General features: G+C 39.4%; 1 protein-coding gene across 2 annotated transcripts; it reads left to right on the forward strand.

Annotated features, from left to right (window-relative positions):
• The first annotated feature begins 6,629 nt into the window (after positions 1 to 6,629).
• On the forward strand, positions 6,630 to 11,030 carry LOC122060987. Of its 2 annotated transcripts, XR_006134523.1 has the most exons (3): positions 6,630 to 6,891; positions 8,442 to 9,864; positions 9,953 to 11,029. XR_006134523.1 is itself a non-coding variant. In XM_042624127.1 (2 exons), the coding sequence occupies exons 1-2, from the start codon at positions 6,778 to 6,780 to the stop codon at positions 8,820 to 8,822; spliced, it is 495 nt and encodes a 164-aa protein (XP_042480061.1). In that variant the 5' UTR covers positions 6,630 to 6,777; the 3' UTR covers positions 8,823 to 11,030. The 2 variants fall into 2 exon arrangements, 1 of the variants encoding a protein (XP_042480061.1); XM_042624127.1 differs by having other exon boundaries at positions 8,442 to 11,030.
• Positions 11,031 to 13,168: the final 2,138 nt, after the last annotated feature.

The following is a 13,168-nucleotide window of genomic DNA, read 5'->3' on the forward strand; positions in this document are numbered from 1 at the left end:
AAAAAAAAAACTCTAATCTAGCCAAGTACATCAATACCCAGTGGGTCTTTTGTTTTATTTTTTTGCTAAATCCCAATGATCTGCCCAATGGGACTTTACACTAGAAGGGTAGGGTAGGGGGAATGATAGCGAGGGTAGCAGATGACTGTGGATGAGGTTTTGGTATGAAAATCATTCTCGTATGGGCTGATTCATACAGATGGAATCCATCCAACATCCAACTCTGTGGCGGATCAATCCTCTACAAGAATGGTTCTCTTACAAGGACTTGATTCCCTCTCATAACACATCACATACAAACTCACTTAATCCGCTCTCATAACACATTACATACAAACTCACACTCATACGACAGGAATTATCCTCTAAACCTCTTGCAGCCTCTTCTTCAAATAGAAACTGCGAGCTAGTAAAAGAGATCATAGCCTTGGATGTATGGTTTTCAAATGTGGGTCATATTGGATGGCATGTAGCTTCCATTGGAGCTACAGGCGCTGAGAGAGTACGAAAGTTAGGTCGGTGGTGAGCTCTATTTTTCCGGTGGTTTGTCTGCGGTTCCTTTTGACATTCTCGGTGGTTCTGTTGACGATTGGGTCATTGTGTTATTCTGTTGGCTACTAGGGGAAAAGGATTAGAGTCATGTTGGTTCGTGAGAGCTCTATCTTTCCGGCGGACGTTTTTATCTTCCTTCCAGTGAGTCTTTCTTTGCTCCTTCGATGGATTGTCTAGATCATCCTATCTACGTCTGAATTTTTTCGGCAAAGAGACGGTTAATCGATCGTCGGTGAAATTTCTGGTTTGTCAAAAGTTGAAGATTGCGCAGGCTCGTAGTCCAAAAACGCCTTCTTTTATTTCGCATGTTTGACATGGCTTTAAGTTATATCCTTAGTCAATGCTTGCTCTCTGTTCTCATAAACCAGTGGCATAATTTCTTTTCTAGACCCACAACTGGCTTTCATGCATTTGGCAATTCAAATTTGTCGCTAAGAATATCTTGTTCCCCAAGAAACTAGTGGTTCTGCTTGCCGGCCATGGTTGTAGTTACCCCCACAATCATATTGCTGATGTTCCTCAATATGGGTGCATGATGGACTGTAGGATCAACTATATTGATAACGTTTGAGAGTGTAGATTGTAGGAGTGATCGTTTGATAACGTTTGAGAGTGTAGATTGAAGGAGTGATCGTTTTTTACTGTCTTCAAATTCTCAATTCATTGGTTTCCCTATAGCAGCATTCACTTAATACCATCGCACCGATGAAGTTCCTTTCTCTAAATTGCAGGGGGTTGGGTCGAAACTCGGCTAAGCGGGAAATCTGCTCTTTGGCTATGAAATATCGCCCTCTTTTGATGTTTCTTTCTGAGACAAAAGCATCTCATAGCTCATTTCACAATTTCTGCTAATCTGCATCATTTGATCATTTTATCTGTTCAAATGCAGAAAGGGGGGTGGAGGTCTTCTACTTCTATGGAAGGATTTGGTTCAGGTTGACATCCTCTGGCATTCTAATTGGTGTATTCATTCAAATATTTTTATTTCTTCTGAGAATCAACAATGGACATTTACCTTTGTTTATCTGAGTAGCAATCCTGCAGCTCGTCCTTCTCAATGGAATTCCTTAAAGCAAATGAGATCTTTTATATCTACTCCATGGCTTTTGGTGGGCGATTGGAATTCCTACATATCAACTGCAGACAAAAGGGGAGGCAACGCAATTCGCCCACATTAGCTTGTCGCATTCAACAACTTTATGGATTATGCTGCTCTTATGGATCTTCCTATTCAAGGTCTTCCTTACACTTGGGACAAAAGACAATGGGGGGCAAATCGTATTGAAGCAAGATTGGATTGATTCATTTCAACGGCTGATTGGAGAGCATCATTCCCAAATGCCTGTGTCACTCATGAATTGGTTCCTACCTCTGATCATAAAGCTCTAATTTTATCTGTAGATAAAATTAATCACTGGACTCTTAAGGCCATTCAAATTCGAAGCCTGCTGGATTCTTGAACCAACTTTGTATGCAACTGTGGAGAGTTCTTGGAATTTTCCTACCACAGGATCTCCATCTCATTGTTTATACACGAAATTCTTAAAACTGCAAAGAGAGTTAAAGAGCTGGAATTGTTTTGTGGTTGGAGATTTTCAGAGGAAAGAGGATTCTATACGATAATTCTTACATTCTCTCTACAATTTAGAACCCCAATTTCGTGATGAAAGGTGGTACCAATTGGAGCAATATCATATATCTCTTTTGAAGCGAGTAATTTACCAGCAATAAATTCTTTGGTTTCAAAAATCCAGGTTGGATTGGATCCAATTCGGTGATAAAAATTCCAAGTATTTTCATCTCTCAACAATCCAGAGGAGGGCTTGCAATCAGATTCGAAGTATCAATCATGGAGGAATGGTTCTTTTTGATCGGGAGTCCATTGCAGAGGCCATTAATTCACATTTTCGTCATATTTATATGGCTTCAATTCAGCATGTAGGTGACAGCTTCTTTACTCATATTAGAGGGCGAGTCACTGCAGAGGAAAATGCAACTTTGATGTGGCCCGTTTCAGCTAAAGAAATGTTCAAGACTGTTATGCATATGCCTTCCACAAAGTCTTCAGAACCAGATAGGTTCTTAGGGATTTTCTTCCAAAAGGTATGGCCGACTATTGGTGCTGATATCATTTCCTGCATTCAGAATTTCTTGAGTACGGGTAAAAGCTTGAATCAGACATATATCACATTAATCCTTAAGGTTGAGTATCCTTCTGCATTAGGAGACTATAGACCTATCAGTTTATGCAATTTCACATATAAAATCATTTCTCTTATTTTGGTAACTCGTCTTCAACCCATCCTTGATCATTTAATTTCCTTTAATCAGAATGATTTTTTGAAAGGAAGAAATATACAAGATAATGTTCTGATCTGCCATAAACTTCTTCACAAGATTAAACAAAAGATGAGGGGAAAATATGGCTTCATGTCTATCAAAATCGATATGAACAAAGCATATGATAGGCTTGAATGGATTTTCCTTGAGAGAGCTCTTATCAATTGTGGATTCCACCCTCAATGGATTGAATGGATTATGTTCTACGTTAAAACTCCCCAACTGGCAGTTCTTCTCAATGGCTCCTCTTTACCTTATTTCCAACCATCAAGGGGCTTACGTCAAGGCGATCTACTCTCTTTTTATCTGTTTGTCCTATGTGCAGAGGTGCTCTATTCTCATCTTGCAATTGCTCTTCATCAAAAGAGAATCCATGGGGTAAAAATTTCTAGAAATGGGGAATCTATTTCATATATGGCGTTCGCCGATGATCTTATATTGTTTGGTCATGCTACTACCAATGAGTTACATGCATTCATTGATATCTTAGATAATTACTGCAAACTCTCGGGTCAATGCATTAATTCATCTAAGACCAGGGCTCAGTATAACCCCAATTAATGTGGATTCTCATACTAAAAGAGTCTTTGCAGAGAGATTACAAACTGCTCCTACTACCAGGCTTGATGTTTATCTTGGTATCCCTTATGTGGGTGGCAAATTATCCAAATTTTATTATCAATCCTTGATCCAAAGAGTAATTAGCAAGTTACAGATATGGAAAACCAAGTATCTATCTGCTGCAGGAAAGCACACCTTAATTCAATCAACATTGTTAGCCTTGCCTACTTACTTATTATATGTCTTGTTTTTGTCTTTCATCCTCGGTCCTTAAAAGTTTGGATGCTTTCAGTGAAATTTTTTCTGGTCCAATGGAGAAGCTAAACTCGTTCCTACCATTAGTTGGGATACAATTTATCAGCCAAAAAGAAGTGGAGGTCTTAATCTTAAACTATCCAGTCACATGAACCAAGCGTTACTAGCAAAGAAAGGATGGTCTCTCTTGTTCCCTCATTCATCTCTATGGGTAGACTTATGAAAGCAAAATATTTTCCCAGCACAGACTTTCACCATGGAACTTGTCCCTCAACAGCCTCTTGGGGATGGAAATCGATCATGGGAGCTCAAGATCTTCTACTTAAAGGTCTTTTTATTCAATTGGGTAATGACAGAAGAATCAACCCTTGGACTGATAATTGGATTCCTAGAGTTACTCCCACTTCGGCCCCTTTTCCTTTACCCTTACATGACTCGCAGACTGTGGACCAATTTATCATTTCAGTGACAAATACATGGAATGTGGATTTGGTTTATCACTGGTGGCCTACAGATATTGCAATCAGAATTAGTTCCATACCTATCTCAATTGCAAGAGCGGAAGATAGATATATTTGGGTAGGGACAACTAATGGATCGTTCACTGTTTCCTCTGCTTACAGATTGACTCTGTTTGATAAATGTGCTTCTCCAAATCCCATTTGGCAAAAAATTTGGCATATACTTACAATTCCAAAGGACCAGTTTTTCTTGTGGAAGTTTTTGCATGGGCGTCTTCCAATCCCAAATCTTTTAAATAGATGGGGATTCAATTTACCTTCTGTCTGCTTACGATGCTCACATCCTGCTGTAGACGTTAATCATATTTTTAGGGATTGTGTTAGCATCTCAAATATGGTTGACAATTGGACTTCAATCGCTCACTCAGTTTGAAGATTTCCAAGAAGGCTTGAGGTTATATATTTCAAGAATGTCAGCTTCTAGAGAAGGCAATAACATACTAGCATTCATATCAAGTTTACTTTGGCACCTGTGGATTGCATATACAGAGCTTATATTTAACCAACTTCAAAGATCAGCTCCACTCTTGTTCGCATCTCTCATGACTTTGCCATTGATTTTATTTATGCTTCACCTTCTGCTCATCTTCAACAACAGATTTTTTATGTTTCATGGTCTCATCCTCTTGTTGGCTCTGTTAAATTTAATGTGGATGGAACCTTTTTGGAAAATCCTGGACTTGTTAGTACTAGAGTAGTATGCAGGGACTACAATAGACAATTTATTTGTTGTTTTAGTAAAGTAATTGGTCATGCATATGCTGGAATGACTGAAGCCTTGGCTATTCAATAAGCCATTCTCATTGCTATAGATCTTGGGTACTCTAATATCTCATATAGTCAGAGACTGCAGGTTCATTTGTCACAAAATTGGTCAAGTTGTTTTTAGCCACACCTATAGAGAAGGCAACTTTGTGACTAATTCTTTTGCTTCTGTTGAAGCGCATATTCAATGCTCTTACTTTGGGATCCTCCAAGTTTTATTCTTTTCCTTTGTATTTGGATGCTTGTGGAACCTTGTTTCCACGTTGTTGTTCATATAATACTGTAATTACCGAAAAAAAAAAAAAAAGCTTACACAATGAATTCGCTAAATACCCTATGGTGCTCCAGCAATTGTTGTGCACTCTCGCACTGTTAACAAAAACGCGTTTAAAGTATGTTTCCGTTTTTTATTGTTTAAAACATATTTTACTGTATACTTCCCAAAGATATTTAAAAAAACAGCAAACTTCAAGTATTCCCATTCTAAATATGTTCCATTTTTATGGCGTTTTTTAAGACTTGATTTTTGAACATATTCTACTTAATTGACCATATATCTCTCTCCCGAACTCTGATCGACTTGATTCTTTCACCAATTTGAAGCTAACACAATGGACTATATTTCTCATGATATTACTTTGAACTCAAATTAATTCACGGACCCTAAAATTGGGCTATAAACTACCGCATTTGCTGAAAATATTCCTTAAGTGATGACTCCTAACTCTAATTGAACATATATCACTTCGAGAGTGTGTTGACTATGTTGACAACAATGAACAACACTATAACCTAGTCACATTGCTCAATAAGACTTTAGACATGTGTGGTGTGTGAATTTAGAATTGGTGTTGGATGATATTCAATGATATGTCTTAAAACTTATAATGAGACATGAGACGTATATGCATTAATGTTAGATATTGTAGTTGTTTTGAACATTAGGTGCAGATATTCATATAATATTTCTTTAATTTATATGAGCATACTACCATTTTTTTAGTCATGTTTGTTTGAAATCTACACGTTTAAAACTGTTAAGTTTGTCTTGAATTCTTGACCCGTTTTGAAAATTGACCCGATCTGACATATTTTGGTGGCGACTCGAATGGAAAATTTTCTGAGATCTGTTAATGTACTGTTGCTTGTTGAGAAAGTCATTGTTGTATTCCAGGGTTTTCACGCAGTTAGGGTTTCAGGGTGAGTTTTTCCTCGCCGCTGCTATGGTGTAATTTCTCTTCTGCATAGTGTATCATCTTCTTCTTCACCCGAGGACGTAGCACACCACCCTGGTGTGTGAACTTCATTAAATCTCTGTCATACGGATCTATTGTCTCTTTATTATTCGTGTTTCTTGGTGTTTGATTTAACAAAAACTCGTATCTTCCATTTTTCGATTTTTACCGTTTTCTATTTTTTTGATCGTATCATTTGAACAATTTTGCTGTTTAAAACCTATCCTGTCCGTTTCCCCATTTTTCTTCTGTTCCCGTTTTTGCTAATTATGCACTCTTCGCAGTAATGCATATTCAAACCTTACTAATATGAAAATAAAAATAAAATTTTTTTGCCACATGGCAAATCCATTTATAAATTTCTGACGTGGCACATTGATTTTAACCCGACAGGTGCCAGAAAAGCATGGCCCAGGGCCCCGGCGGACAAGGAACGATCTCAAGACTTCTTGACGACCAAAACCAAAACCAAATGTACACAAAATGGTATTACAGAGCTCTTTGGCGATTGATCTGCGTCTCACGTTAAGCGAAGGGCCATAGAGAAAATGACGAGGTTGGTCAAGCTCTTCACTCGGAATTACAGAGCTCTGCGAGACGGAGAATTGCTTCGAGCTTTGCAGTCGGAAATCAAATACGAGGAATCTACGAAACCGTTCCAGGTAATCCGAGCTACGCTCCCAAGAACCTTCCGAATCAAGAGATTCTTATTTCTCTTCTTAGTTCTTACTGCTGGATCGTTTTTGATCTTTCTGTTTCTGAAAACCTAAACTATGCTAAATCTATGGAGGGCCTCTATTAAACAATCATCACAAGTTACGATGATTTTAATGAAGAAAATGAAACGACTCGGGCATATCCACCCACCCCTATCCCTGCGCAGCTTCTGAGCTATGGGAACGATGGGATCATAGGCTCCAGTATGAACCCATTTTCACAGATGCCATAAAAGAACAATATGATTAAACCCAAATGAAAGATTATTTTTGGGGTACTCAAAAGTTTTCTGGAAGATAGCTTCCATTCTGTTACATCTCAATATTTGAAAATTTAAACGTTTTCTTTCCCCTTTTGCTGGATTTTGTTTTTAATTATGTGAAATCCAAAAAATTGGTCTGTTGGAAGTTCTTTAGGAGAACTTATCAGAGCAGTTTCTCTTAACCAACACCTTTACAGTTGAATTGAATGTGATGCAATGATTTTCTTATATGTAGTTCAATAAACTACAGAATGGATGTGTGGAAACAGTTCAGCGTTGTAGAGATTGCATCTTGTTCTTCTTAGCTATTCTCATATTTAAGGCCATGGTGTAGTGGTTTTTCATATCCTTATGTGGTAACCTTGATGTCCTTGGCATAGGCATTAAGTTAGTCTTTTGGGTGGATTTTGTGTTGAATTGGGATTCACCTCAATCCATATTTTGAGAGATTTTATTTGGGAGAAGAGATTGCTGTTTCAGCTTTGCTTGGTCCTGATGCTTTTGTTGAAGAGTGTTTGTTGCCATTAGCCAAGACAAGGTGTTTGCAAAAATGTGCATTAAGCCCAAGTTTTGCAATTTGATGTGGTATTTCCAGTAACGGCGGGTCTGAATTTGTCATTAGTGTTGCCTTGAGTGTCAGTTGTGTGGGAACTGCAGACACAACTTGGGGACTTTTCCTCTTGACATTAAATATTCAGTGGGGAAGTCAAAAGGGCAGCAGTCTCCTGTTAGAACTGAACAAAAATGGCTTACCCAGTGCACAAGGTTCCTCCCATTGCGGGGTCTGGGGAGGGGCATAATGTACGCAGCCTTACTCCTGCTTCGCAGAGAGGCTGTTTTCCAACTGAACACACAACTGCTAGGTCACAGTGGAGCAACCTTACTGTTGCACTGAGGTCTGCCCTCCTGTTAGAATTCATTATCAAAATTTCATCTAAACTTAGTTATTCGCAGAAGAATGATTTGTGGACCATGGCTTCCGTAGTTTTAGATTTCAATTTTTGAAACTTTAAATATATCTTTCGTTTACCACCTTCCCTAAAATTACATTTGAATCATAAATTTGATCCACTTAAAGACTTTTGGAATCAAGCTTTTCATAAAGTTTAGCTCTGTAATTTTGAAAGATTGCAACTCCGAAAGTACTGTGACGGACATAACGAAAGAACTCTCTTCTATTGAAACTTCAGGGGTTCTATATGTATGTTTTCCTAACATTGACATCCTGCACAGGGGCATCGAGCAGGTTCTTTGGGGGATTTTGTTTTGGATTGGGACAACCCTCAAACCAAAGATGTGGTTTTGAGAAGAAGATTTGATTCCGGAGAAGAGATTGCTATTTCAGCTTTGCTGGGTCCTGAAGCTGTTGTAGGAGAGGGTTTCTTGCCCAGGCAAGTTTTGATGAAGATATGCATAAAAAAGCCAGGCCTGAGCCCTATTTTGCAGTTTGATTGTGGTATTTCTAATAGTGGCGGTAATGGATCTGAGTTTGCCATTCATAATGCTTACTATCGCCGATCATTGAGCTGTTCAGGAGCTTCAGAATATAAAGGCTCCTCATATGGGTTAAGTTTTCAACTTATCAGCTCCTTCCATTACGCCTCATTAAGATGATATTCTAGATTTTTAATTATTAGTTTTGTTGGTGATGTATTTGCGGTGATTTCTTTGGTTTACATGGATGCTTTACTTGGTTCTTTTCTCTGCGACAAGTAAACAAAAGAAGTGTGGCTGGTATGGCTTTAATAGAATAGACTGGTGAACCTTGTTTTAAAGTGCAGAGCCAGGATTGGATTCCAACCCTATCCTTTGTTGAAATGAAGGTAGGTCAGCCAAGTCAGCCCAAACCTTCAACTTCAAGTATGGGTTTCATATCGGCTGTATTGGCCACCGAGGATCCCAATATGGATTGGCTGATTTGATACTTATACTTGAAACTTCAAGTATGGGTTTCTTATCGGCTGTATTGGCCACTGTGATCACAATATGGATTGGCTGATTTGATACTTATACTTGAAACTATGGGCAGAACAGGATTTATCTAGATGACCTCAAGTTCTTAAGGCTTAATTAATTTGAAAAGCATAAAGGGGAACCTCTATATGGGAAACATAAAGTCGGACTTCTGGTTCTGAACTTTTGTTGTCCTCTAAACTTGGACAACTATTGTCATAGACATAAGATTTACTCGCCTTGGATCTAGTAGTTCTCGGCAGACAATGTTCACTTCACATCCTATGTGAAAATTTCTTTACCATTAGATCCTTTTCCTTTTGTTGTCATCATCATCAATACTGTTGTAGTGTTATTTATGAATTTTATTTTTTATTTTTAAAATTTAAATCATATGGGTATGCCTTGTTTGCTTGAACTTCCATATGATGGTTAATGTATTCACCTCTGAATTTATGGGTGATCTGACCACTGGATTGAACAGTATCTAATTTTCTCTTATTTGTTGTAACAGGCCAAATTTATTCCTAAAAGATTCTGCTTATAATGATAGCTTTTGCTTCTTCATTCTTTCTAGAACCTTGAACTGCAATGTACCCACTAATCAAACTCCATTTTCAACACGTATTAATTTGTCTTATATAGTAGAGGGACGAGTATTGTCATTTTGGTTATGGATGGTTGTTCGTGTCTTTAAACACAGGTTTATTAATTGTAGATTTACTTAAACTTTTTGTGGTGGCTAAAAAAATGATGTCATTATAGGGGGTGTGAATGCAAAGAAATTGGAGGTAGATGCTTTGGACTCAAAATGATGTAGGGGATTTCTTAGAAGACTAGGGTCCCTATAAAAGTGACTCAATTAAGGTAAGACAAACCTAAGGGGGGGTCTTGGGATTAGGTTGGAATTTAGGTATGCTCAACAAAACAAGATTCACATGCAATAAATAAAGACAAATCAATATGTAGCCAGGAGCAACATCAATCTAAGCGGAAAACCACATAATAACTTACTAAAGCTTCAAGTGGGGACATGGGGAAGGGAATAAACGTCATGCGAATGTTAGGTTCAGCACAAATCAATCTAGACACCAAACAAGATATGCAAACAATCAATGTCCTCTAGCAGCCAACTAAAATAGAAACTCAGCAAGGGTTTTAGAGGTATAACAGTGAAGAAAAGACTTAAAACAGTAGGTAAATTAGGCATAAACGAGGGGGCAAGGGTTGGTTTCAATGCTAATGGGCTGCAACATATAACAGGGATCAATGGAGGTGGAGGGGTTTAGTTTGATTACTTATCTTATTGCTGTCTTGGTCTGAGGAGAAAAGAAGAGGCCGAAGTCTTCCAAAAAAACAGAGGTGCAACCCACCTTATTTGGCGAAAGAGAAAAGTCCAGCTCGATGGTGTAGTGTTCAGCAGCAGCCCAGTTAGTGATGAGGATACCAGCAGCAACCCAGGTGGGGTCTATTCGATGGAGGAGACCTTCAATTACTGTGAACAAAGGTTGCAACAGTGCAGCAACAATAGAGAAACAGAACAGCAAAAGAGGGAGATGAAAGTCGAGAACAGAGAGAGAAAGTCGAGAAAGGGAGGGAAGATCGAGACAGAGAGAGAAAAAGAGAGAGACGAGATTGAGGAAGAGAGGGAAATCGTGGGGGGATTGGGGCTGTTCTTTTTGTTTTCATCAATCTTCATTCATTCATTCATTCATTCTTTGAACTGTGGCCTAGGCCACTACATAAATATTAACTTAGTTACTAAAAATAAAAAGAGCTAATTGGCAAGTAAATAAAGACTTCCTAAAAACTAACAACTAATAAAGTAGTTTCCTAATTAATTAAAAGACTAACAAGGAAAAGAATATTCTACAAATAAACTACTAAACTAACAACCAATGGGGCCCACAAGATTTGCGAAAATCTGGAAAGAGAGAGGGACTCGATCCAGCGTTGGAATGACTGGATCGAGCCTTCCTTTCTTCATCTTTTTTCTTCTTCTTTTTTCTTCTTCTTTTTTCTTCTTCTTCTTCTTTCGTCTTCTTCTTTCTATTCTTCTAGCCACAAAGCTGGCTGTTTCTTCTTCTTCTTGCGTCTGTACACTTTGATGTCTCCATCAACTCTCCCCGGCTTGGAAGAATTCACCTCTGGTGAATAAGAGCTCATGTAATATTCAAGCAGGTCTAGGTTGAGTTGTTGGATTTCTTGCAATGTGATCCAGATGTTGTCAATTTCTGGACGTCCACGCCACTTGACCAAGAACTCTCCAGAACCTCCAGTGTGTGTGGACACAATCCTCTCATCAAGGATTTCCTCAATTTCTTCAGCTCTTCTTGTGACCTTAGGCACAGGTGGTAATAAGGTGGGGGGAAGTGGTTGGCTTGGCCTAGAAGTCTCATCAATGGTGAAGGGGAAGTCCTCAAGGTCATCAGGATAGAAAGGGGTAAAGGTAGAGGTACCATGGTATGGGACTAGGTCTTCAACATTGAAAATATTACTGATCTCCATGCTAGCTGGCAGATCAAGGACATACGCATTGGCACCTATCCTCTTGAGTACCTTGAACGGACCTGTGCTATGAGCATGTAGCTTGCTCGCTCTTCCCCTAACAAAGCGTTACGGCTTGATTCTTACCATCACCATATCGCCCTCTTGAAACTCTTGTAGCCTTTTGTGCACATCTGCCTTCGATTTGTATTGCTCATTGCTCAGTGCTATCTGTCTTCTTATACCTACATGCAAATCATGTATATGCTGAGCAAAAGATTCGGCTGACTGGAAGGTCCTGGAACTAGACACGACTGGGATAAGGTCTAGGATGCCCGGGGCTGGTATCCTGAACAGATCTCAAAGGGGGACAGACCAGTGGTACGGTTCTTATAACTATTATATGCAAACTTAGCCTGGCTAAGGACTCGATCCCAACTGGTAAGGTGTTCTCCTATGAGGCAACGCAATAAATTCCCTAAGGTCCTATTGACAACCTCGGTCTGGCCATCGGTCTGAGGGTGGAAAGCGGAGGAGAAATGGAGCTTTGTGCCCATCATCCGCCATAGGGTCCTCCAAAAATGACTGGTGAACTTAATATCCCTATCTGACACTATGGTGAGGGGCAACCCATGGTACTTGACAACCTCATTAAAGAAAAGTTTGGCTACTATGGATGCATCGGAGGTCTTAGAGCATGGGATATGAAATGGGCCATCTTCAAGAAGCGGTCCATGACCACATAAACAGAATCATGGCCTCTCGAAGTTCTTGGTAGACCAAGCACGAAGTCCATGTTAAGGTCCTGCCAAGGGGAATGGGGAACGGGTAGGGAGTGTGCAATCCTGTGTTTTGCTTTTGTTGTTTGGCGGTTTGGCATGTCCTACACTGATTCACAACTCTAGCAACATCCCTCTTCAGTCCTGGCCAAAAGAATCGATCCTCAACGAGGGTGATGGTCTTATCTCGACCGAAATGGCTAACGACTCCCCCAGCATGCAATTCCCAGATCAGGAAATCTCGGAGTGAAGTCCTAGGAATGCACAACTTGCTTCCTTTAAAAAGGAAGCCCTCCCTAAGTAGGTAGTCTGAGAGGTTGACCGGGTTGCCTTCACTCAAGGAAGTGAATGGCTCACTAAAATCAGGACAGGTGGGGTATTGGTCCTTGACTCGCTCGAGCCCTACAACCTCTACAGTCATTGCCTGGAGTAGCACACTAGCCCGACTCCTAGCATTGGTGAACATGTTCACCCGGCTCAGTGCATTTGCAGCAGTATTCTCGACACCAGGTCTGTGCTTAAGTACAAAAGTGTACTGTTGGAGAAACTCAACCATATTTTTTAAGGCGGTAAGGCGACGGAGGCGTTTGAGGGTCTTTCGGAGCGCCTTAGCTATAAAGTGGGCATAAAGCGTTGCCTTATTGACTAAAGTGTTCCTGTGTAATTTTTTTATAAAACCAATCTATTTGGCTCAAATCCTAGTTGAATCCCATTACTCATTTGTTAAATAAATATTAAAGG

The sequence above is a fragment of the Macadamia integrifolia genome, chromosome 14, assembly GCF_013358625.1.
Source record: "Macadamia integrifolia cultivar HAES 741 chromosome 14, SCU_Mint_v3, whole genome shotgun sequence".
Lineage (NCBI taxonomy): Eukaryota > Viridiplantae > Streptophyta > Magnoliopsida > Proteales > Proteaceae > Macadamia > Macadamia integrifolia.

What these genes read in the sequence shown, in the direction of transcription:
- LOC122060987 (XM_042624127.1), top strand. Translation starts at nt 6,778, where the DNA reads ATGACGAGGTTGGTCAAGCTCTTCACTCGGAATTACAGAGCTCTGCGA. An exon ending in AATCTACGAAACCGTTCCAG is followed by an intron (nt 6,892 to 8,441) that starts GTAATCCGAGCT and finishes CATCCTGCACAG; the next exon opens with GGGCATCGAGCAGGTTCTTT.